General features: G+C 47.4%; 1 protein-coding gene across 11 annotated transcripts in view; it reads left to right on the top strand.

The window, feature by feature from the left end:
• The window catches only part of TMEM108 (transmembrane protein 108), a 359971-nt gene extending 337374 nt beyond the window's left edge, over nucleotides 1-22597 (top strand). For all 11 annotated transcript variants that reach the window (XM_042956441.1, XM_042956442.1, XM_042956437.1 and 8 more), the window contains 3 exons: nucleotides 6330-7757; nucleotides 16463-16617; nucleotides 20881-22597. In XM_042956441.1, the coding sequence (XP_042812375.1) occupies nucleotides 6330-7757; nucleotides 16463-16617; nucleotides 20881-21003 (1706 nt within the window). In that variant the 3' untranslated portion in view covers nucleotides 21004-22597. The remainder of the gene's footprint in view (nucleotides 1-6329; nucleotides 7758-16462; nucleotides 16618-20880) is intronic.
• Nucleotides 22598-23838: the final 1241 nt, after the last annotated feature.

The following is a 23838-nucleotide window of genomic DNA, read 5'->3' as shown; positions in this document are numbered from 1 at the left end:
GGGAACATTGAAGTTCAGAGGATGGAACACACTAGAATATCAGGACCAGTGATTTAAAGAGAGGATTGTGGGGGGCATCCAGGTGGCTCAGTTGGTTCAGCGTCCAATTCTTGATTTCAGCTCAAGTCATGATCCCTGGGTCATGGGATCAAGCCCCACTTGAGGTTCTGCACTGAGCATGAAGCCTGCTTAAGATTCTCTAACATTAAAAAAATTATTTAAAAAAAAAAGCAGGGGGACACCTCAGTGGCTCAGTAGGTTAAGTGTCTGACTTCAGCTCAGGTCATGATCTCACAGTTCATAAGTTTGAGTCCCACATCAGGCTCTGTGCTGATAGCTCAGAACCTGGAGCCTGCTTCAGATTCTGGGTCTCCCTCTTTCTCTGCCCCTCCCCTGCTTGCACTTTCTTTCTCAAAAATAAATAAACACTCCTCTGCCCCCTCCCCTGCTTTCTCTCTATATAAAATAAAAAATATTTTAAAATATTTTTTAATTTTTAAATTATTTTTAATAAAAATTTTCAAAAAGCTTTATCATCTATAAAGTGAAGGAGTTAGATACCAGAGAGTCCTAACATCCCTTCCTACTAAAAGGTAATAATATTGAAATTAGAAAAGCCCATTTCCTAGCAAGAAGGTGTGTTCCTGCCCATGTTGAGAACAGAACTCCCTGATGATCAGACTTGGTATGCTGTGAATACACGTTCCTTTTGTTGTCAAAACATCAGATGCGGAAGCTAAATTCCTAAGTGTTCCAGTTGTTCATTGCTGCAAAACAAACTACCCCCAAAACAATGGCTTAATCATTTACTTTGTTCCCAAATGTTAGAGTTGACTGAGCTTACTGAGGCAGCTCTTACTTGGAGTGTCTTGTGTGATTGCAACCCAACAGTGGCTGGGGCCACAGTTGTCTCTAGGCTTCTTCACTGTCATGTCTGATGCCTAGCTGGGGCTGGAACACCTGGGACTCCTTAGGCCTTCCTTTCAATCTCCACGCAGTCTCTCCACAGTGGCCTGGAGGCCACTGGACTTCGTACATGGGTTCAAAGTCCCCCGAAAGAAACCTGCAGAATGTACATGACCTTTTCTGTCCTGATCTTGGAAGTCAGGTGCTATCACTTATGCCCTGTTCTATTCGTCACAGGGGTCACAAAGGCCTACGTAGGGCCAAGGAGAGAGGAAACTGATCCTATCTCTTGGTGGGTAGAGTGTCCTTGAACTTGCAAAAGATGGGTGAGCTGCCCTCTTGCTTGGTGACAGGGGTGGCTCAGAAGACTTCTCAGACTCCTGATTCTATGATTCTGTCACAGAGTTTAAAGCAATGGGGAAAATGTCTGGCAGTAGAAATCTAGTTTAATGGGGAGGGAAACTCTACTTAGAAGATGAAGACATTTAAATTACAAGGAAAATGAAATAGAATTGTTTAGATGTGGAAGGGAATTTTTTTCCATGTAAGAAATGTGTGTGTGTGTGTGTGTGTGTGTGTGTGTGTGTGTGTGTAAGCAATTTTAAGACAAAACTTAAACAGCAGTATACATGATATGTCAAGATTGGAGAAGAGCAGAATTAAGGCCCTTTTATTGTACAACAACAAGTTTCCCTAGTTACTTACAGGATAAAGTTAATTGGCCATCTTATTAAAAACAACATCAAATCTGTCATATAGAGCCCTGAAAGAAAACAGGTAAGAGGGAAGAAAATCCAAAAGACCAATAATAGGAAATCAGTTCCCAAAAGATTGTGGATCATTGCTTTTGAATGTGCAGAGTAGCCTGATGGATGGGAGAAGGTGTGGTGCCAAGCAGATCCCTGAGTGAAAGTGTCTAAGAGTGTAGACTCTGGAGCCAAGGTGCCAGGTCAAATCACAGTTCACCATTCCCCACCTGTGTGAAAGTAGACAGGTTCCTGTACCTCTCTGTGCTGCTTTTCCCCCATTGCAACAGCGAGCGAATGATAGTGTTTGTCTCATCAGGTTGTTATGAGAATTAAATATATCAGGAGAGGCTTAGCCCTTCAAGCAGTGCATAGTACATAAGAAGCACCTCAGTACATTCAATTAGCCATTTCTCTCTTCACCAACTCCCTCCTTGCCTTTCCGGATGCAAATATCATGCCTAATATGCACTGTGGGCAGCCAACCAAATAAACATAAGAGAGAGGACTTTTCCTTTCCTTGGGCCCTGAGATCATGTATACATTGGACTTCTAGGTAGGAGGAGGCCTTCCTGTGACATCTGGTCACCCATCAGTCTGTGAGTTTCCACTCCCCACACTTGTCCTTATTCCAAGATACTTTAAAAATCAGTTCCACATTTAAAGCATGTCAGGCTAGATTTTAGTTTTAGTCTCTCTCACATATTTGGAATTAGAGCCTCCAGAGGCTATTATGCATAATCTATGCAAATGATATTCAAAGAAGCGGTAGCCCCAGATTGTAGGGAGAGGAGTGAGCAGACCAACACAAAGGGACTTGAATGAAAATTTGCATCTGTTAGGGGAGCCCCAGGTTGAAGGCCTTGCACAGTTATTGTGACATTGTGTGCCCTTCCATTAAGTTATTAACCTTTTATGTCAAGGAAGAGAGGTAAAGTCACGTCTTACTTTCTTAGTGAAGGTAACAGTGGAGGTTGAAGGAGGTGTTTGGGCAGTGCAACATTGTAGCAATTTTTATGACACAAATGAAAGTTGCTTTGAAATAATGGCTGTGGTCCAGGCTGTGTCCCCAACCTGATATGTGTTCTTGGACAAGTCACTTTGCTCCTTCCATTGCCTCTTCTGTGAAATGAAGAGATTTGATTAAGTTACCTCTTAGGGCCCCCTCTCACTGTGACAGCTAAATGTCATCCTTCAAATGAAAACTCTGTGCACCCAGGATGACAGTATCCATTCATTGCACCAAACAAAGTTTTACTCTAAAGTCTAAAGGTCTGAGAGGTAATTTAACAGTCCTCACAGAGAGAAAAATAACCTTACAGGACACTGATAACTTAAAAAAAAAAAAAAAAAAAGCAACAAAGGCAAACATTTACTTACACTGTAAGTCTTATAGCAAGAAATGATTGTAGTCATATTACTTCCCAGCCGGGGGATTTTAGTCCCTGGAATGTTCCCAGTGGGAAAATCAGGAACATTTCTCTCCCCAAGTCTTTTAAAGACTAGGATGTGTTAACCCCTCTGCCTCTAGAGTGCTGCAGAAGTTCTGGAGGCCAGGGTGGCTCCTCTCCCACTCCCAGGCCTGTCACTGGGATCATTCAGGGTCTCTGAAAGCTTTGCACTGCCCTTGGTGCTGCTGCCAAAAGACTGCCATGTCCTTGGTCTCTGGTTTCTGATTGTCTCCAACACATCTGGTGTTCGACCCCAGGACTCCTCTGGGCCCTTAATTTTAATTCCAGCTGTCACTCCAGCCACCAGCTGGGCACAGACATTCCCTGATAACCCCTCTGCCCAGGGCTTCTCTTATTCAGCCACATGGGCTGTGGGCCTCGTGCAGGAGTGAGGAAGTACAGAGGGATGAGCACCTGGGGAGCAGCCCTGGACCAGTGGAGAAGGGAGCTGCTGGGTAAGTGAGTGCTCTTCTCACTCAGTTTGAGGTGCGGTCTACTCAGCCCCTCAGAGGTCCCCAGGAAATAGGAGTTGCTCACCATGATCAACTCATAACCTACGCTCAGATTGATTTTCTCTATTTAACTCATCTCAGACCCCCATGGTTGTCCCCTTGGATCACTTCCCAAAATAAGCTACTTTCACACAAGCCCTGGTCTCTCCCTTTCCTGTTTCTGAGATATCTGTAATGTAAGATAAGACACCTGTCTTAGCTCAGGCTGCTGTAACAAAGTATCACAGGCTGGGGTGCTTAAACAACACAAATTTATTTTCTTACAGTTCTAGAGGCTAGAAGACCAGGATCAAGGTACTGACAGGATTGGTTTCTGATAAGACCTCTCCCTTTGACTTGAAGATGGCCACCTTCTCACCGTGTCCTCACATGGCCTTTCCTCTGTGCACAATCATGTCTGCATCACTCTGTGTGTCTTAATCTCCTCTTATGAAGACACCAGTCAAGTTGGATTAGGGACCACCCCTAATGGCCTCATTTAACTTAACCCCTTTTAAAAGCCCTGTCACCAAATACAGTGACATTCTGAGGTGCTAGGGGTTAGAGCTTCAACATATGAATTTGGGGGAAACAATTCAATCTTTAACACTTATATTGAACCAAGGAACTTATGAGTAAACTTATGAGGCTCATAAGGGAATGTCTCTCAAAACATCCGAGGTCAAGACCCCCAGCCATAAGAACAGTTTGTCCCTGTGGTGTTTGACTGCAAGAGAGGAGTTAGAAAAACCCTGAACCCATCAGAGCACCGTGGCACAGCAACTTCCTGTCAGCCGCTTCCTCCTCCTGCATCACTGGTGTGTCTGACCAGGAAAAGCAGGCATCTTAGACATAGTCGGTTTCATATACTGTGGCTACTGTGGGACTTTGAACATGTTAGTTAATCTACCTGAAATCTCAATTTCCTGCCCTGTCGAGTGGTTGTGAGGATTAAATCGAGCGTGAGAGATTGGGTCAGAGCAGGTGCTCTGTAAACAGTTTTTAGGATTGACTTGAACAAACAGAGCTTACAGTTGTTACATGGTTTAGGTCACCAATGAAAGTTTAGAAAAAAAAATATGTCGCTTAGGACAAACTGTTGGTCCTAGAGACTGTATGTGCTACAGTCCGTTCAATCTGCAGTCCCTTGGCCTCCTTCCACCTACTAATTTAGAAGTGCAGAGTACAGGGAGCAGGTCCATGCTCAGACTCTTCCCCACTCCACATAAGTCGGAGGTGGCCTCAGTGGTGATCCCGGGCCTCCTTTCAAAGGAATGCCAGGAGATGATCTCCCCTTCTGTTTCTGAAAGCTCACCAGGGCCCCTGTCTTCCCGTCAGCAGCTTTGCTGACTGTCCCACACATGCAGAAATCACTGCCGGGGCCCCTGTTTTGGCCATTTGTCTTGCTTGAATCTGGTGGGGGAGGGCAGCTTCCAGAGAGTTACCAGATAGTGACAGATCTCTACCATTGTCTGTGTGGCCAGCAGAGCTGAAGGAAGGGCATGAGAGTGACCAGGAGGGGTTTCATAAGAATAAGGAGGAGTTCACAGGTCAGAATCAGACCTTAGAAGTCTGTCAGGCCACACCTCAGCAGTGGAGACCAGTTCTTCTCAGCCCATGTATTCTATTGGGGTGACCAGTCTTCCAGTTTATAATCTGAACAGATCCTATGTCTCACATTTATATGTGGTGTGTTATTTGTAAAATGTGGCACATGCTATTATGATTCATAAAATCCACATACATTTAGAAGTATTTTTAAATTTATAGGTTTTTGTCCTTGTGCATTTTCTCAATGAGCCAAAAGCATACACGCTGATCATCATGCAAAACTCATGATTTTCTTTTAATGCTCAAAAGGCGTCCTCCTACTCAAAAGGCTGGGCATCACAAGTGATTTTCCACAGAGAGTTCAGCCACATGAACACCACAGGAAAAGCAGTTAACATTAATGAGAACCACAAAACCAGCTGGTGTTCACAGGGTGCATCTCTTTTAGGCTCTGTGCTAAGTGCTGTATGGGCACCAGATCTGGTCAACCTCTGGACCCTTGTCCCCCTCTGCCTGTTGCTCTTGTATGGCACTGAGATGTCGCTGCCTTGCTTTAGGATTGTTTGTGGATTTCTTTGAGCTCACCCAGAGCCAGAGACTGCCCTGTTCATTTTTTGTCCTCTGGAGAGGTCTAGAGACCCTCCCTACTTGCCTGGTGAGTGGGTCTGAAGAAAGAGAGCATTTCTGACCATTTCTGCCTTTGTCTAGTCCATAAATGGAAGATTCAGAAAGGGCATGAGAGTTGGTCAGCTCTGCTTATGTAAGCATTCCATATAGAGCTGCCAGCTTCCCTTTGATCAACCTGGCCTTGACCACCCTCTGGCTGCAGAGGGGTAGCAGACACTCAGAGGCCACAAGCCTTCTTCCTACACCCAGCCCAGCCTGTTCTCAGAAGCTGCTTTTGGGTGGAGGGCTGATGGCGTTTCACAGGCACTCAGCAAAGGATGGTCCTGACTAGCTTAGCTGCCTCTCCCCAACAGTGCTGGGTAGCACCTACCTAATAGACCTGCCCAACTTCACATGATCTTGTATCTGATGAGGGTCAGGATGGCAGTGTGGGCCTCCGGAATGCTCCCAACGTTTCCTTTGAGTTCCCAGAGCTTTACAGGTTCATGGGTAAGGAAGGTCCAGACTCTGAGCTATTCCCCAGGCATTTCACCTCTTCTCTCTGTCTTCCTCTCAAGGCTTCCTCCTGATCTTGGCACTGACCGAAGCACTGGTATTTGCCACCCAGGAACCATCTCCCAGAGAATCTCTTCAGGTCCTCCCCTCAGGCACCACCCCAGGCACCATGGTGACAGAATCCCTCAGCTCTACCAGACACTCATCCATGGCAACTGCACCCACTTCGGTGGTGACACTGACCCCCTATCCTGATGGACCCTCCTCACAGGCTGCAGCTCCCATGGCAATGACAGCACCCCATCCAGATGGACACCCTCCTACAAACACCATCTCCACCATTATGGCGACAGCAACCACCCCACATTCTGAAGGCCCACTGCCCACAGGGCCCCTTCCTACTGCCATGGCAACCACATCCTCCCCCTCAGAGGGCCGCCCCCAGGGAGAAGCTGCACCCACCATCCTGCTGACAAAGCCAACAGGAGCCAGCAGCCGTCCCACCACAGCACCCACCCGGGCTACCACGCGCAGGCCTCCCAGGCCCCCAGGCTCTTCCCGAAAGGGGGCCGGCAGTTCATCACGCTCTGTCCTGCCTGCACCCAGTGGCCACTCTGGGAGGAAGGAAGGCCAGCGGGGACGAAATCAGAGCTCCACACATCTGGGGCAGAAGCGGCCCCTAGGGAAGATCTTTCAGATCTACAAAGGCAACTTTACAGGGTCTGTAGAATCTGACCCCTCCACCCTCACCCCCAGGAACCCACTCTGGGGTTCTTCTTCCTCACCACAGCCCCAGACAGTGACCACAACCATGGCGCCCAGCAGGACCTCGTGGGCACCACCCACCAACCCCCTTGTGCCTGCAGAGGACAAGCCAGGCCTTAGCAGAGCAGATCAGGGGGGTGGTTCCACTTTCACCAGCCAAGGAGGGGAGCCGGACACCACAGTAGCCTCAGGTGCCCCTGCCAGCCCACAACCTGCCCCAGTGCCTTCTCAGCGCCTCCGCGGTGACCCACAGGATGGCCCCAGCCACAGTGACTCCTGGCTTACTGTCACCCCTGGCACCGACAGACCTCCATCTACCAGCTCTGGGGTCTTCACAGCCACCGCGGGGCCCACCCAGGCTGCCTTCAATGCCAGTGTCTCAGCCCCTTCCAAGGGGATTCCTCAGGGAACATCCTCAACCTCGCAGGCCCCAGCCCACCCCACCGGGGGCTCAGAAAGCACTGTTTTCCAAGCCAAGGAGGAGGCTACAGCCACCCCCACCATGACCAACAGGGTGCCCAGTCCTCTCTCCACAGTGGTGTCCACGGCCACAGGAAACTTCCTCAACCGCCTGGTTCCTGCTGGGACCTGGAAGCCTGGAACAGCAGGGAATATCTCCCATGTGGCTGAAGGGGACAAACCCCAGCACAGAGCCACCATCTGCCTGAGCAAGATGGACATCGCCTGGGTGATCCTGGCCATCAGTGTGCCCATCTCCTCCTGCTGTAAGTGCCTCACCCACTCCCTACTCCTCCCTCTCTCCCTCCTCTCCCTCTACCACATCAACTTGTCAGTCCCCAGAGTTCCTTTGCCCTGGAGTTGGACAGTCCCCACCCAGTAGGCTGCAAAACTTCCCAGAGTTACAGGAAACCAGGTGGCAGGACAAGAATCATGGGTTATCTCTACCCCTAGTCCTCTGCTCTGCCAGGCTATGGCTCAGATGCTAACTGATCATAAAGACAAAGCTCCCAAGAGTTGGGGAGAACCTTCCAAGTAGTCCAGTCTGACCGCATTTTTTAGAAAGGAACACCAAGCTAGAGAGGTCCCATGGCTCACTCAGGAGCCCAAAGTTAAGCGAGAGACAGACCTGGGAAGGGACTGTCTTCCCACCCAGTGCTCTTGTCATGACACCACCCTGCCACACTCACCCTGGAGGGCAGCCTGCTAATGGCTATAGTGACATGGCACCAAGACACCGTAGGTGAATGTTGGCACTTCTAAACGTACAACCTCCAAGTAGCAAAGCCTTCACCTTCCTCTCCCACTTCATATCCATCTTTCTGCCTGCCTTTTCTCCCATCCCTCATCTCTTCTCCTCCTCCTCTCTCTCTCTTTCTCCAAAAAAGAAGAAATGAAGCTTTGATCTTGCAGGGATTTCTATCAGCCTTGGCAAAAGCAGTTCCTATAGCTAAATTGAGCCTTGAGAGTTACATGTAAATTTAGCTCTTCTCTCTCTCTTCCCTGGTTTTATTTGTTCATGGGTGGTATGAGCTAGATAACGATGTAGATCCCATCATTGCTTCCACTGGTACTGGTGGAGAAGGGCTCTCCCCAGGCCACCAGCACCTCCTTGCTGCTCCCTGTCATTACTTTAATGAGAATTCAGGAGACCTTCTCCCTGATGTCTCCATATAGAACCTAACATAATCACTCAGAACCTTAGGGCTTCCTTTTATGTCTTTGCCATGTATTTGATCCTAGATTCTTAGAGTTTCTCTGATAACCTCACAGGAATCCTCACTGATCTTAGCTTCAGCTCATCCATAACAGTTATCATATGGCCTTCTTCTGAACCCTTCTAGGGGTGAGAAACCCCCTGTGCTCCTCATTCATTGGACATCCCATTCTCCTATGACCCCCTCAGGTTGTTACCCAACTCTCTTGGGAGCCTGACATTTGCCTCTTTGTAATTTCCACTCTGTGGTCCTAAGCCATGTCCTCTGAAACCACACAAAACCAGTCCATCTACCAATCCCTAAAACATTTGAAATGGCACTCAAGGGCAGCCTTTCTTTTCCCAAGTTGCTCATTACTATTCATTCAAGTCTCTTTGTAGGGCCAAATTGCCCTGGTACTTCCCCCTTGTCTACCACTCTGGATGGCCACCAGTTTATCCCTGCTCTCCTAGAAGGAAGCACAGCATTTCACATGCCCAGTCATGGCAGAGGAGAGCAGATGGTCGCTCCTTTGTTCTGGACATTTCGGTCACATTCAGGAAGCCAACACTGGCATCGGCTCTGTTGGTGGTACCGTCACATCACACCATGGGCTCATCCTGATCTCAAGAGGAATGAAACCCCAGAAACTTTACACAGAGGAGGCTTTTAAGCCAGCTCTCCTAGCCTTTCCTCAACCCATGGGTCATTTGAACATTAGTACAGGGGGTGTGTGCCTTTAACATGAACATAATTTCTGCTTGGCATTATACCAATAAGATCTTTTAAAATCTAGATTCTGGATTCTTTCCAGAAGCCACCTCTCCCAGCTTTTTTTTCCTTCTAGTTGATAAGCAAAGCAAACTTTCCATGTCAAAAGTGGGCGGCCTATTTCTGCTCAAGGACCCAATTCAGGAAAAGTGAAAATGTTTGCAGATTGCATATTTTATTCTTTCATTAAGTGGCTTTATTGTCTTTCATGGAAATACAAATGAATTCTTAAAACTGATTGCCCACTTCTGAAACAGAAGAATGATAATGAGAAAATGTAGCACTGTTAGCCAATAAATTATTAATAATGGTCATATTTGAGAAGTAACCACATTAGAAACAGCTTTCTAGTTTTCTATTCTTTACATGTCTCTAGAGGCTTTAGTTTACAAAGTGAGTTCCCATTATTTTTGATAATTCCATCCTTGGGGCACCTGGGTGGCTCAGTTGATTAAGTGTCCAGCTTTAGCTCAGGTCATGCTCTCATGGTTTATAGGTTCAAGCCCCACATTGGGCTCTCTGCCCTTCCTGTGCACTCTCTCTCTCTCTCTCTGTCTCAAAAATAAATGGCCATTTTAAAAAAATCATTCCATCCTTCAAACAGACTAGCCAGAGGGATTAAAACAAAAACAAAAACATAAACATGCTATGCAAGGAACACACTTTACAGGGAGGGAATAAGTCACCAGGTGAAGTGACTTTTCCAGGGTCCTAGCTCACATAAGTCAGCCCAAATCCGGTGGTAGAATCTGTTTGATTCAACACAATATTTCCCAAGTGCCCGTTGTGTGACAAGCACTATGCCAAGCATTAGGGAATTGATATATGTGATGTGGCTCCCTTCCCCAGCTCCCAGAGCCCTCTCCCCACCTGGGCCTTTCTCTTTGCCTGGTTTGGACAGCACAGAGTAGATCCAGCCTGCACCCCACAGGCCACACCCACCTGTGTTTTATAGTTCTGAAAAGACTCTACAGCCCTTTTTACATGTGTGAGTTTGGAATTAGATCAGATCTTACTGCAAAGCCAGAAAACCCATGGGCTGCCTAAACCATGCATAATAATGTCAACTAAGGTAGTAGCAAATACATAGCCTAGAACCGCACCCAGAGAATGCTTCGGCAGTCTGAAAAGAGCCTTCAGGTGCTGGGACCGAACATACCACTTCGTAAAGGAAGATATGAGTCTTTGTTCAAAGTGGACTCTTGCAGCCTCTTGGAACCAGACTCCACTTCTTTAGCATCTGTCTTGCATTTCCGTCGTCCACATGGGAGGGTCCCCTAACCTCTCACTCCTAAGGTCCCTGCCTTAGCCCTGGCTGCCTCCACATAAGGCTTCCTGCCCTTAGTCGTGGCCCCAACTCCTGTGGGTCCTCTGGGGCCCTGTGAAGGCCCTGATGCAAGGGACATCAAGATAGAATATTTGTCCAGCTGCAGAATACCATGCTCTTTCAGAGCACAGATGAACAAATATCCCAGCTGTTTTCATAGCCTAATCCCACTCCAGTCATTAGACAAGCAGACCTCTTCCAGTGGCTGCATTTATCCTAAAGTTCACTCTGCTGCCCTCAAAGATGGGTCTTTGCCAGTTTGCCAGATATTTCAGGCAGTCTAGGTTGGTAACAAAGTGTGTGCCTAGATTTCCTCACACCTGGCTTTTCAGACCAGCCCTGGTCTTGTTCCTGCTTTTCTCCATCCACCAGAAGCCAGACTTCAGGTGGCCAGGGTTGCTAGGCAGGTGGGTGAATCCTCTACTTCTGTTGGAAGCAGGGGGTGATCATAGCAAATCTCAGGCCTGCGCAAGAAGGGATGTCATCAATTACACCAGCCCTTCCAAATTGAAAGCTCCGCCCAATGGCTGGAAGGCTAGATGTGCCACAGCTGAGAAATGCTTTGTCTCCTGAGACATGCCAGAGACAGCCACACAGGGTTTCAGATGTGCTGAGAACTGAAACTGATTGGATCCAGGCCACAATTGACTGGGGCAGGGGAGCCATGTGGCTCTTGAGTTGGTCTCTGCTGCCACCATCAGGAATCAAAGAGCCCACTACCTCCTGCCGGAACCCTCTGGGCCTGGCACTGAATTGATCCTCCCGCACTGCCGTCAGTGCTCTGGGTTTTCATCAGGAGGTCAGTTTTGTGGCTCTGCCAGGCTCCCTGGCATCTCTTGCACATGACGCATCTGTTCTCGAGAATGTCTTCACTCTGCTTCCCTGAAAAAGATGAAAGCCTTTCTGGAGGGTGAGAACAGAAAACAGGCCAGCGGCAGATGTTTTTCATACCAATCTAAGTTGAGCCTGGCTGGAACCGGGAAGCAACTCTCTCTGACCCCGGATATGTGAGGGTCCATGTGCACCTCACCCCAGAGCATTCTGGCTTCTTGCAGACATGCACTTAATGCCACTGGAGTATCAGTGCAGTGTTCAGCAAGATAAAATATCCTGTGGTCATGTAGTTCTTGGCTATGTTCATTGTTCTGTGAATGTTAGTCCAATCTGAATGTGTGTATATGTGTGTATTTAGTTATGTATGTGTATGTGTGTATAAAATATATGTGTGTGTGTGTATACACACACACATACACACATACATATATATGTGTGTGTTTTTTATAGGCCCAAAATGACTTTGTAGTTATTACATAAGAAGACACGGGTCAGAGTTACTCTTTCCATGAGAAGAATAGAATAAATTGGAATGAGAAGGAAGTGTGTCCAGGAGGTTTGTCTCCTTGGGGCTTATGAGCTAACTGAAGCCAGGGTGGTGGGGAGCAGCCTCAGGGCCAGGGGATGTCACTTCAGCTGGACCACAGTGTCATACCTATGTTCTCACAGCTCATCTCTGCTTCCCAGTCAGCACCTCCTGCTGGGGGCCTTCTAGTCCCACACACCAGGATGGGGAGCCAGACAGCCCCTAAACCTGCTTTCCTGAGGCCCATAGCCTCGTTTTGAGCCTGGCCTCCTTCCCAAACGCCCAAAGGTGGGAAACGATGGTCCACAGTCTGGCCCCTCAGGCCGGCACCACTGGACCAATCCTTCCCTCCAGGGTGTCAGGCTTCTCCTCTATAAAACGAAGTGCCCAAACTGAAATATGTCACACCTCCCTGTCTTCTAACTTTCTAACACTTTTTTAAAACTGTTCATTTATTTATTTTATGTGAGAGATTGAGAGAGAGCGAGCAGAGGAGGGGTAAAGAGAGAGCAGGAGAGAGAGAATTCCAAGCAGGCTCCATGCTGCCAGCCCGGAGCCCAACCTGGAGCTTGATCCCAAGAACAAACAGCAAAATCATGGCTTGAGCTGAAATCAAGAGTCAGACACTCAACCAACTGAGCCACCCAGGTGCCCCTGTTCTGCTGCATAAATCATTGGAGAAGAAGGCTGGTGTGACAGAAAAGCTTGGCTCATGGACTCAAACATACCTGGATGTCATGCCAGCTCTCCTGCCTGCCACCTGTGGGGCTTGGACAAGTTATTTAACTGTCAGTCCAATGTTTCCTCACCTATAAAAATAGGACTAGCATCCTCTGTGTTAGTTCAGGACCTTGAAGAGGCAGATGCCAGCATGGGCTTGTGTTTGCCCAGAGTTGTGTCCTTTACCAAGTGCTTCCACATGCCTTAGATGTGTTCCCAGCCATGTTCAGGGTGATCTCACACAACAAGCATCACTCTGAGGGTCACAAAGACTCAGGTCAGGTTCTGTTAATTACCTGAGTGATCAAGATCAATTTGTTAACTTCCATGAGCTTCAGTTGCCACTTGTGCAAAGGGGAAGAGTAACAGCACCTTTCTCAGAGAGCTATTTTGAAGGTTAAATCAGACTATAAAGTGCCTAGGTCAGCCCTGGGCATGTATTAGAGACTCCATAAATCTGAACTGTACTTTTCTTTCTTAGATGAAAGGTCAGGCCAGCAAAACAATGAAAGTTCTAAACCACAGGTGGTGCCTTGGCCTTGAGCCACTCAACAGTCATGCAGCCCGGTATTTCTTTCTACATCTCTCTTGTGGAGGGTACTGGAAGAACAAGAAGAAAGCTGTCATTAATTAAGCACCCACTGTGCATCCGGCAGTTTGCTCAGCATTTTGCATTCATGATCTCTAGCTCTCATTACAGCCCTGTGAGTCCATAGCAGTCAGTATGAGGAAATGACTTACCTAGTGTAACGTGCAGCAGTCAGACTTCAACCCAGGTCTTGTGGACTCCAAGCCCAAGCTCTTTCTATCTCAGGCCAGCTTCTATTATATAAATGAAATGGCACTTGAGAGGCACTGGGAACTCCTGGAGCGAAACAATCAGGCCTAGAGCACTAACAACACTTGAGGAGAGAAAGCTAGGAACTGAGCCCCCTATTCCAATCCCCAGGCCATCCTGCAAGCAGGCCAGCCCTTCCCATTGAGACAGGGTCCTGGTCCCACATTCTAAACAGGCCCTGGCTCTGGAGCCAGGGGCAGTGTGGGCTTGAGGGAGCACTGGACTAGGAGTCAGAGGACCTGGACTCTGCACCCTGTGCCAGCCCAGGTTAGCAGCATGAGTTCACTGCAGCCTAACCCTCTCTTTATGGTTTCTGTTTCACCAGTTCGAATCCCCCCCTCAGGCCACTTAACCATCCCAGTTCCAGGAGCAGGGTAGAAAGGTAGTGACAATGATAATAAAGATGCCAGAAAAAGGGACACAGGACCTAGGGTCTTGCCCCAGCCCTGCCACTCGCAGACCTGTGACCTGTGGCAAGTCAGCTGGATGCTTTGGACCACAGTCTTCTCATCTGTAAAATAAGGAGAGTCCCTAAATTAGCAGATTTTCAGGCTGAGTTCTGCAGCTCCCCTTCCTCACCCCCATTCATCCTCCAACCACCCCCGTCTTTGGAAGGAAGGGAGAGAAGAAAGGAGAACTTGAATTTGGAAATTTTTCAAAATTTAAAAAAGTCTATACCAGCCAATCTAAAATTCCTTTTAGCTCAAACATTCAGAAATCTCCTTTATATCTTTAAAACTTTTTTAAGGGGACATGGAAGAATAATGAGCAAATTAGAGAAGTCTTTCTCGTCAAAGTAGATTGGATCAATAGAAACTTGCCCAACCTCAGTCTTGTCTGGAGGCCTTTTCAGGTTGAGATAAGAGAGTTACAGAATTCCTACATCATCCTGTAGGGGCCTACAGGGTGGGCCCTGTGGTCTTAGCCTGTGTGGGTGCCAGCTTTTTCAGGTACCCCACACCCTGGCAAGTACAGGCGCCCTGATGCTGGCTAACCCTCAGGCTGCTGCCAACAGAGCTGACACTCTGCTGCCCCCTGGTGGTCATTGCTATCTTGGTGCCGGCCTCTGGAATGCTCAGCCTGGGGTCCCCTCTGGAGCACACATGGTTGGCACCTCCAGGATGTTAAGTGCAGCCCTGCCCACCCCTGGCCTGGAGTTTCAGCCACTGCACAGGCTGTGGTGATGATGAGTTGGGCAAGGGATGCCCAGTCTTCATTTACTGGCTTCTCCCCAAGAGGGTTACTGTCACCCTTGTCAAAACATCACCCGTTGCACTGTGTGAGCCTGGACAGGCCACCTTACCTCCCCAACTTCAAAAGCCTTCCCCGTTGGCATGCCGAAGGCCCTCTGTTCACACCTGATTCATAAGCAAAATCCAAACATACTCCTTCCTCCCTGGGGCCCTGCAAATCTCAAAGATTGGACAGACGGGGTCACACATCAAGCTGCGTAGAGCCCCGATCAGGCCCATTTGTGCAGTGTGGACTTCTGCGCATCAGTCTTTGTGAGGCAGAATCATGAATGGTTAAGAGCACAGACTATGGAGCCCAGATGTCTGGGTTTGCTCTTGGGCAAGTCGCTTCACTTTTCTGAGTCTCGGTTTTCCTGCCTGCAAAATGGGAACCCTAAAAGTACCTCATGGAGTGAAGTGGAAGATTAAATTAATTAATATTTCTAAAGTGCTGGGAAACCTTCCTGACACATAAACACTATATAACTGTTAGAAGCTTCTTTTTTTTTTTTTTTAAGAGGAGGAGGAGGAGGTTGGTGATAGTGGAGGTGATGATTATGGTGCCAGAGCAGCTGTTTTATCAGGGTCCAAGACCTCTGCTCAGTAATACTATTCTAAGTCTCTACCATCAAGTGCCTCTGTGGTATTCAAGGGCTCATTTTGTAAAGTTCACCAAGTCCTGTTCCTCTTTCTGCCATACTCCCACTCTGGCTGAGAATTCTCACCAGTCCAGCAGTGCAACTGAGAGCACACAGCCATTCTCTAAGCCTTTCCACCAAATGAGCAAGGCCTTTTCTTGGAGCAAACTCAAGGAGTGGCAGTGCAGCACCCACAGATATCTGAAATTATATCCAGGCCTCTTACCTGTGAGCCCTATGGATGCAGTCACTGGACATGACCCTGGCTTCATCTCCTACCTCACTCCCCTACACTCCAGCCAGGCTACTCTTTTCACTCACATCAAGTGTGTCCCCACCTCGGTCCCTTTGCACATGCTGTTCTCTCTACCTGGGGCATACTGCCCCATTCTGCTCTTGTCTAGCTCCTTCTCCATATTCTGTTCTCAGCTTTAAGGTCACCTCAGGAAAGCCTTACATGATGACCCTAAAGCATTCTCTCCCCAACCCCTGTCCATTGTCTTTCTCACTTCACCCTGTTTTATTTTCTTTCTTCAGTTACTGCTATCTGAATTTATCTTATTTATTCATTTTGTTTATCATAGATCATGTGACCCTGCCCCTCATCCCGAGTATCCCTCCTTATACACACTAGGAGGGATGTTTATCATGCAGGGCAGCCTTGTGGTTTTTTTTTTTCATTCTCTCTCTCCCAGAACCTGGCCCACAGTAGGCATTCAGCGTATGTAGATAACTGTTGAACGAACAAGCAAACAAATTGACTGATGGAGTAAGTGGTTGCTTGTATGGCCATCACAGCCCCACCTGGAGACTGGCACCTGTCACTCAGCACTCTGGCTCCATGCTTGTTGTCTCCCTCTCCTGTCTCTAACTTGGACTCTCTCCACAGCCGTCTTGCTGACAGTGTGCTGCCTGAGGAGGAAGAAAAAGACGGCCAACCCAGAGAACAATCTGAGCTACTGGAACAATGCCATCACCATGGACTACTTCAACAAGCATGCTGTGGAGTTACCAAGGGAGATCCAGTCCCTTGAAACCTCTGAGGTAATGAGCCCCAAACCAAGGGGTGCCCCTGAAAGGTCTGGCTCCAGCACAGGGAAAAGCCCAGGCTCCAAAGTAAGCTATGGAGCCTCTGCTTGCTTCTCAGTGTCTTGTTCCTTGAAGGGTAGTCTCTGGACCAGGAGACTGCAGGCCCCACCCAGTCCTACTGGGTCAATCTGTATTTTAGCAAGAATTCCCAGGTGTCTTCTACATATGTTAAAGTTTGGGAAGCACTGTTCTTGGGACCTCTAGTTTCTGGGAACGGTTCGATAAGTATTCACCGAGGACCCAGCTTGTGGCAGGCAGTCCCTGGGAACTGTCAAGATGAGAGCTTGCTCTCAGGGGGCCCAGATTCCAAGATGTGGTTGAGGTATGATGAGCCCCACACATCATTCCAAAGCAAACAAACTAGGGGAGATACAAGAAGAGTTGCAGAGGTATAGAAACCTAGGAGAAGAAGGCCTTCACAGTGGGGTTTCGGAAGGATAAATGGATTTTGACAGGTTTCCCAGCAAAGTAAGTAGCCTGAGTAAAGGTGAGGATGTGGACTGGACACAGCATATCATGGGGGAAAAGAACACACTGGGTCAAGAAGTGTTTGCCCAGACACCTGTCTGGCCAGTGAGAGAGCCAGGCTTTGAGGTGTTCCTTCTACACTCACACAGGTGGGGCAGAGGCCAGGACACATCAGGAAAGGTACATGGGTTGGGCATGGGCTTGAATGGGCTTGAATGGAGTTCATACTTTAGTCTTGGGCAGTGGAGGGTCATTGAAAGTTTTGAGCTTTGTGTGGCCTAGTTTGAGAAAGATTGTGCCAAGGGTCTGATGAAGGCACTGTATACGTGAGTAGTGAGTGAATAGGAAGGAAAGGAAGGGTGGTTTAATGGATGGATGAATGGATGGGATGACCGGAAGAAAGACTCAAAATAAGTAGACCAGCTGGGACCAATCAAGGTCCAGGAGAAAGATGGCAGACATCTGAGTAAAAGCAGGGAGAGCCAAGAAGAGTTCTTCTGGAGACACAGTGCCCTCTTCCCCTGCAGATCCATCCCCCGCAGCAGCCAGAGTGGGCTTTTACAAACATAAATGTGATCACATCACTCATGTACTCAGAGCCCTTCAGTAGCTTCCTGGTGCTCTCAAGTTAAAGTTCAGAGTCATCTACAGGGCCTGGGAGGTTGGCCCGGCCCTGGCCCGACTCTCCAGCCTCATGTCACTCCACTCTCTCTCTCATTTGCTAAGCTCTAGCCACACCAGATTTCTTTTCATTTCTTTATGGCACCAAGTTACATTCTGTTCTAGGGCTGTGCATGACTCTCCCCTCTGCTGGAATGTCATCTGTCCCTCCCCAGCACCCCCTCATGTTCACCTCAATGACTTCTCCCTATCACTCAGGCCTGTCATCTGTCTCTGCTGCCTGAGGGCAGGAGCCCTGTTTGTTCTTCTCACCACTCTATCCCTAGCACCTAGAACAGTGCCCAGCACTTGCTAGGTGCTTGGTAAATGTTTATCACATGAATGAACCACAAGTTTTGTTCATTATCGATCCATCACCCAGCCCACAGCCTAACACACAGTGGACGCTCAATAAAAAATTTTAACTGAAGGACAGAGGGACAGGCTTCATGAAAGCAGTGACCTTTAGTATGGTCAGTGCACATCCTGCATAGCAAAAGTGGTAGCTACAGTCATTGTGGTGAACATTTCATCATGCAGACAATTGACAGATCACTATGTTGTACACCTAAAACTAAAATAATACTGAATGTCAACTAAACTTCAATAAAAAATAAAAATGAAAACTATTATAATGAGCGAAAAATGGCTAAGTTAGCAGAGGGGCTGGCCACACTTTGAATGTGGGCTGTGAATCCCTGAACTCTAAATTTCTTATATTCCTGGGGTGCCTCGGTGACTCAGTTAAGTGTCCGATTCTTGATTTCGGCTCAAGTCATGATCTCACGGTTCATGAGATCGAGCGCCGTGTCAGGCTGTGCTGAAGGCACAGAGACTGCTTGGGATTTTCTCTCTCCCCCCTCTCCACCCCTCCCCTGCTCGCTCGCTCTCTCTCAAAATGAATAAATAAACGTTAAAAAACGTTTAAATAAATAAATTTCTCATAATCTCTTTGCAAACTGATAAATGAAAACCAAAGCCAAAGGGCTGTGCCTGTGAGCTTACTATAGAAAGGGCCCTGCCTGTGCAGCGTCCCAGTTAGTCATTCCAGCCCAGGGCACCTGGGCTGCCATCAGACACAAGCCAGAGGCTCTAATAGAGGCTGCCTCCAGCAGTCACCCTCCCTGGGTCAGGAGTTTGCAGCAGAACCAGCAGCAAAAAAGTCAGTTTGGCTTCAGCATGGGCTTTATGGCTGTTTCCCTCCCAGCAGGCCTCCTGCCCTCATTCTGCTTTACTTAGCGCAGTGTTAGTTTGTCCCTGCTCTCTGGGCATACCCAGGCACTGTGGACCACCCCGAGAGCGGCCTTGCCATCACAGAGCAGGTGCCCCACACTCCACAGCCGGGGCAGCCCTTACCGCCCGCCCTGTAGGCTGCCAGCGCCAGTGGCTGCCAAGTGCTTTGCCTAAGCAAGTTTCTCTGGTGCCCTGCTCCCCTTCTGGGTTGACGAAAGAGCAAAGCACAAATCTAGGCTGTACAGGCAAAACTGTGATGCCGAAAAAGTGCCTGGAAATTTTTCCATGCTTTTTTTCCCCCCCTCTTCCTTCCCTTCCTCCTCTTCTTCTTTTTTTTTTTTTTCCTTCTTTCTTGTCTGTTATTTCTTAAGTAACTTTCTTTTTTATGCTACAAAAAGTGTCCACATGGTTCACCCATGGTGAACACTTGCTTTGTAAGAACTATAAAGGGGGAGCCTAGGTGGCTCAGTTGGTTGAGCCGCCAGCTTCGGCTCAGGTCGTGATCTCACAGTTCATGAGTTCGAGTCCTGCATCAGGCTCACTGCTGTCAGCACAGAGCCCACTTTGTATCTTCTATCCCCCTCTCTTTCTGCCCCTCCCCTGCTCACACTCCCTCTCTCCAAAATAAACATTAAAAAACAAAACAAAACAAAACTGTAAAACGACACACCAGATCTCATCCTCCAAAATTCCCCTCCACAGCTCCACCCAAAGCCCAATGAAGAATGGGAATGGTAGTCCCCTCAGTGACATGCTGCCTTGTTTTCCTTACTTAGAGGGCTGACTCTGTGTCTGCCTCTGAGATGGGCACTCAACCAATTCCAGACATTGATGGAAATTCTCGTCTTCTGGAAAGTCATTTTACTGACAAATGGCCTTTCTTTCTCTCCTTATTATCCATAAGGCAATATGTACTCCTCAAAAATTATACATGTTTTGCTTAAAAATAAACTTGAGAGAATTAATTATGTCTTCTTCAAGTGGAGACATCTAAGCAAGTCTGGCTTAAGCCAGCTCTGCCTCAGCATATTACTGAGTCTTTGCCCTGATGTAGCCTGCAGGTTCTGAGACTTCAGTGTTTGAGAATTAGGACAAGCTGTGACTTTTTTTTCCCCCCTAAATTATACCTGGGCCTGAATCTGAGTATAGACATTTAGTGGCCCACAAACGCTTGCAGCCTTTATTGGATGAGGCCAAAGCTATTCAGATGACCTGATCAGTGAATTACCTATTTGTAGGCTTTTCCATTTTTGGGGCTGTGGAGACAGACTGTATTTTTCACTTACCACCCATTGTCACACAGAGATTCAGGTCCTTTCACCTCAGAACCATCTAGTACTACAAGAAATGAGGCTATAATTCTAAGCAGGTTTTGAGAGGACTCAGGATGGGGAGGAGTGAGCCCTTGAAGGCCCTGCCGTGTGGGTGGTAGGAGAGGAAGGAGGTGGGCAAGCGTAGGGTGTGAAGGTGGAGGGAAGAAAGGCAGCCACATCTCCCAAAGATCTGTGAGAAAGAGGCAGGAGGGAGAGTGTGGGTTTGCCCACTAGAGCACTGAGATATGCTGAATGTCACTCGTGGCGGGCCCTCTCGGACTTTTATAAGGAGAGCAATACCATCTCTGGCAGCCTGAGCTGGGAGTGATTCAGGAAGCAGGAAATCTTGTTCAGAAGCTGCTGCAAAAATATGAAAGAAGAGCAGAGAGGGCTCTGCGCCTCCACACTGGCAGTGAAGATGATGAAAGGTGTTTACCAAAGCAATCCCATGTGGAAACAAATGTCCTCGTGTGTGTATTTCTTTATGAATGGCCACTGCCTAAACCCTGTGAGATCATCCCATGTCCTGCCTCTCTCCTCCCAGGACCAGCTCTCAGAGCCCCGCTCCCCAGCCAACGGTGACTACAGAGACACTGGGATGGTCCTTGTTAACCCCTTCTGCCAGGAAACACTATTTGTGGGAAATGATCAAGTGTCGGAGATCTAACAGCAGCAACCCTTGCTTTGCCGTTCCCTACCATTCGTCTCTAAATTATAAATATACAAATATATATTATAAATATAACCTTTGTGTAACCCTGACTTAATGAGAAACATTTTCAGCTTTTTCTCCCCCTGAGAATTGTCAACATCTTTTTTACAAGTGTGGTTTAAAAAAAACTTTACAGAACGATCCGTGGCTTTATAAAATAAAGGTATTTCTAAGCAAAGCAGTTGCATTGATTGCTTCTCTTAATAACTGTCCTTGAGCACTTGGGGTCCCAGCAGCCCCAGGCAGGTGAGGGAAGAGACAGACCTGTAGAGGTGCGATTTTAAATTGGTCAAGAGTACGGCCCTTTGCGTGCTCCTTAAAGTTCTGGTTCCTCTTGATTCAGTGGGACTCCCTTCCCTCCCCCTCTGTGTACACACCAGTGAAGGCAAGTGGGCCACCGGGGGAGAAGCAGTAGACTTGTGCACAGAGCAGGAAGGGGGAACATCTTGCCACCCCAGCAGATAAACATCCTGCACCTGCACAGTGGCACCATTGGCTGTCGAGCGTAATTCCAACTGAGTTAAGGACCGTGGGCAGGAACATGCAGCCCTCAGGAGCCTGTGGAGGACATCGTGGGCGTCCCGTCAAGGCCACATCCCCCTAACATCCCACGACAGGGAGCTTCCACTGTGCTAACAACAGGACTGCCTTGCCCTGGTGGAAAATAAGCCCCCCCCCCCTTAAGCACATTCCTGCATCCTCTCCAACACCCACATCTGCTTTAAAACTCGTGCCTTTCTCTAGAGATGGTTTAGATGTGGATCCTAGCCCCAGAGCTTTGGCATGCTAGCTCTCCTTCAAGGATCAAATGTTTATTGGGGTTCAGCTTTGTTTTCTCAAAAGGCATCACACTGTGCCCCTGAGGAACATGTTAAGAGGCCTTGAATTATGGGGCTGTAATTTTCTAAGCCCTCCTGTGATCTTAAACAAGATTGCTAAAGTGGATCACTTAGGAGAAGACATCCTGATATCCCTCCCTGGTGTTGCAGACCTGCCTGTGGGTCAGCAGACAGGCTTGCCATCCAGCTCGCATTCTCCAGTCTCCCCTCCACTGCTCCCCTTGCCTGTCCACGCTCAGGAGGGCTCAGACCCACAGAGACGCAACAGAGGCTTCCACAGATGGCTGCTTCTCACTTTTTCCCTAATAGAGAGTGGTTGGGAGAGAAGATAACTGCTTTGACTCTTTCTCTAAAAGAAAATTAGTTTGATAGTATATTTTCAATATAGATGTTCTTATAGTCAGATTGGGAATTGAACTTGAATGTTGATTCGTATGTTCGTGTTGTTGCTGTGGTCTTTTTATCATACCTTTTTCCTTTCTTCCTACATTTCTTTTTTTTTTTTTTTTTAAGATGGCCTTCAAAAATGTGTGTTCTCAATGTTGTATGAACCTACTTAACATGAGTTTGGTGGATGTGTCTCTTTAAAGACTCTTCAACCCACAAGGAAGCAGGTTAAATGTTGCTCTGAGATTCATTTCCCAGTGTGCTGCTGTATGACCTTTTAACCTTCTATTTCTGTTAACTATTGCATTTAATATAGCAATGTGTGTGCGTATATACAGAAAGAAATCTGTTTGTAAAGTAAAATTATATATAATATATGTAATCAAAGATACATATGTTATATATACATATGTGGATGTATGACTTATTTTTCCTTATCCACAGAATTCAACTACCATGTATATATAAATAAACTTATTTTACTAGCCAGAGGATTAAGTTGCTAATACATTTTGCATTCTTTTCATTTTAAAATAACTTTTAAGTCTTCCTTAAGTCCCGACACTGCCTAATGTTCATCTGTATTTTTTAATCTATTTTAACAATAAGTTGGGTTTTATGAGTAATGAGCTACTGGCAGTTTGTCATTTGGTAATACCAATCCTTTAGAACATGTTTGTGACTTCTCCACAAGTCCTCTTTCTTTAGGTCTTTGGAAACTCTGGTGTCAATTAAGGTACATCCCTTCTTCCCCTCTCCCTCCACAGGGCTGGGGGTTTTACTGTACGTATCAGAGAAAGGTCAGAGAAAGCTGGGGTTAACCTGTCCACTGAGAGTTACCATTCTGTAGGAAATAACAGTGCCTAAACATGACACCTGTGCAAACAGCTTCATCAGTAGTTTGAACCCTTCATTTAGCCTTGGATGATACACCCTGAAATTCCTGCAGCCCCTCAAGACCCAGGCAGCACCCCCTGTGCTAGGAGGATGTTATTATAAGAGTCTGGCGGGTGCGGTGGGGCCTACAGGTTGCCTCAGAGGTGGTGTTTGCACCAAGAATGCCATGTCTAAATAAGGACACTGCCACCTTTTACTTGATCAAGTTGGTTCCTTAATCTGTTAATCATATACCAACATTGATATTTATACAGTATCTTCTGTGTCAACTCAGACAAAGTAGAAAGGGGAAAAAAAGTTATGGTGTCCTAATTAGCAAGGAAGAGCACATAGAATATCCCAGTAGGTAACTGTAGTTTTGAACTCTGCTTGTGTGACTTTGGATAGTACCCTGTTCTCTAGGTGGTGGGAGACAGAGGGCGTCCTACATAAGTCACTGGACTAGGGGTCAGATGAGATTTTCTTGTCCTAGCTCTGTTATTTTCTGGATAGGGGACCTTGGAAAAGTCATTGCAGCTTTCAGGATCTTCATCACGTAAGGAGTCAACTGATCATTTGACATGTGATGATACTTCTGGAATTGTAAAGTGCACAGCCCAAATAGCAGTACATGTCAACCCTGTACCTACCTTCCAAGGTTAAATTGAGAATTCAATGAAACAAAGTA

This window comes from Panthera tigris, chromosome C2 (assembly GCF_018350195.1).
Source record: "Panthera tigris isolate Pti1 chromosome C2, P.tigris_Pti1_mat1.1, whole genome shotgun sequence".
NCBI lineage: Eukaryota > Metazoa > Chordata > Mammalia > Carnivora > Felidae > Panthera > Panthera tigris.
This window is presented reverse-complemented; position numbering and strand designations above follow the sequence as displayed.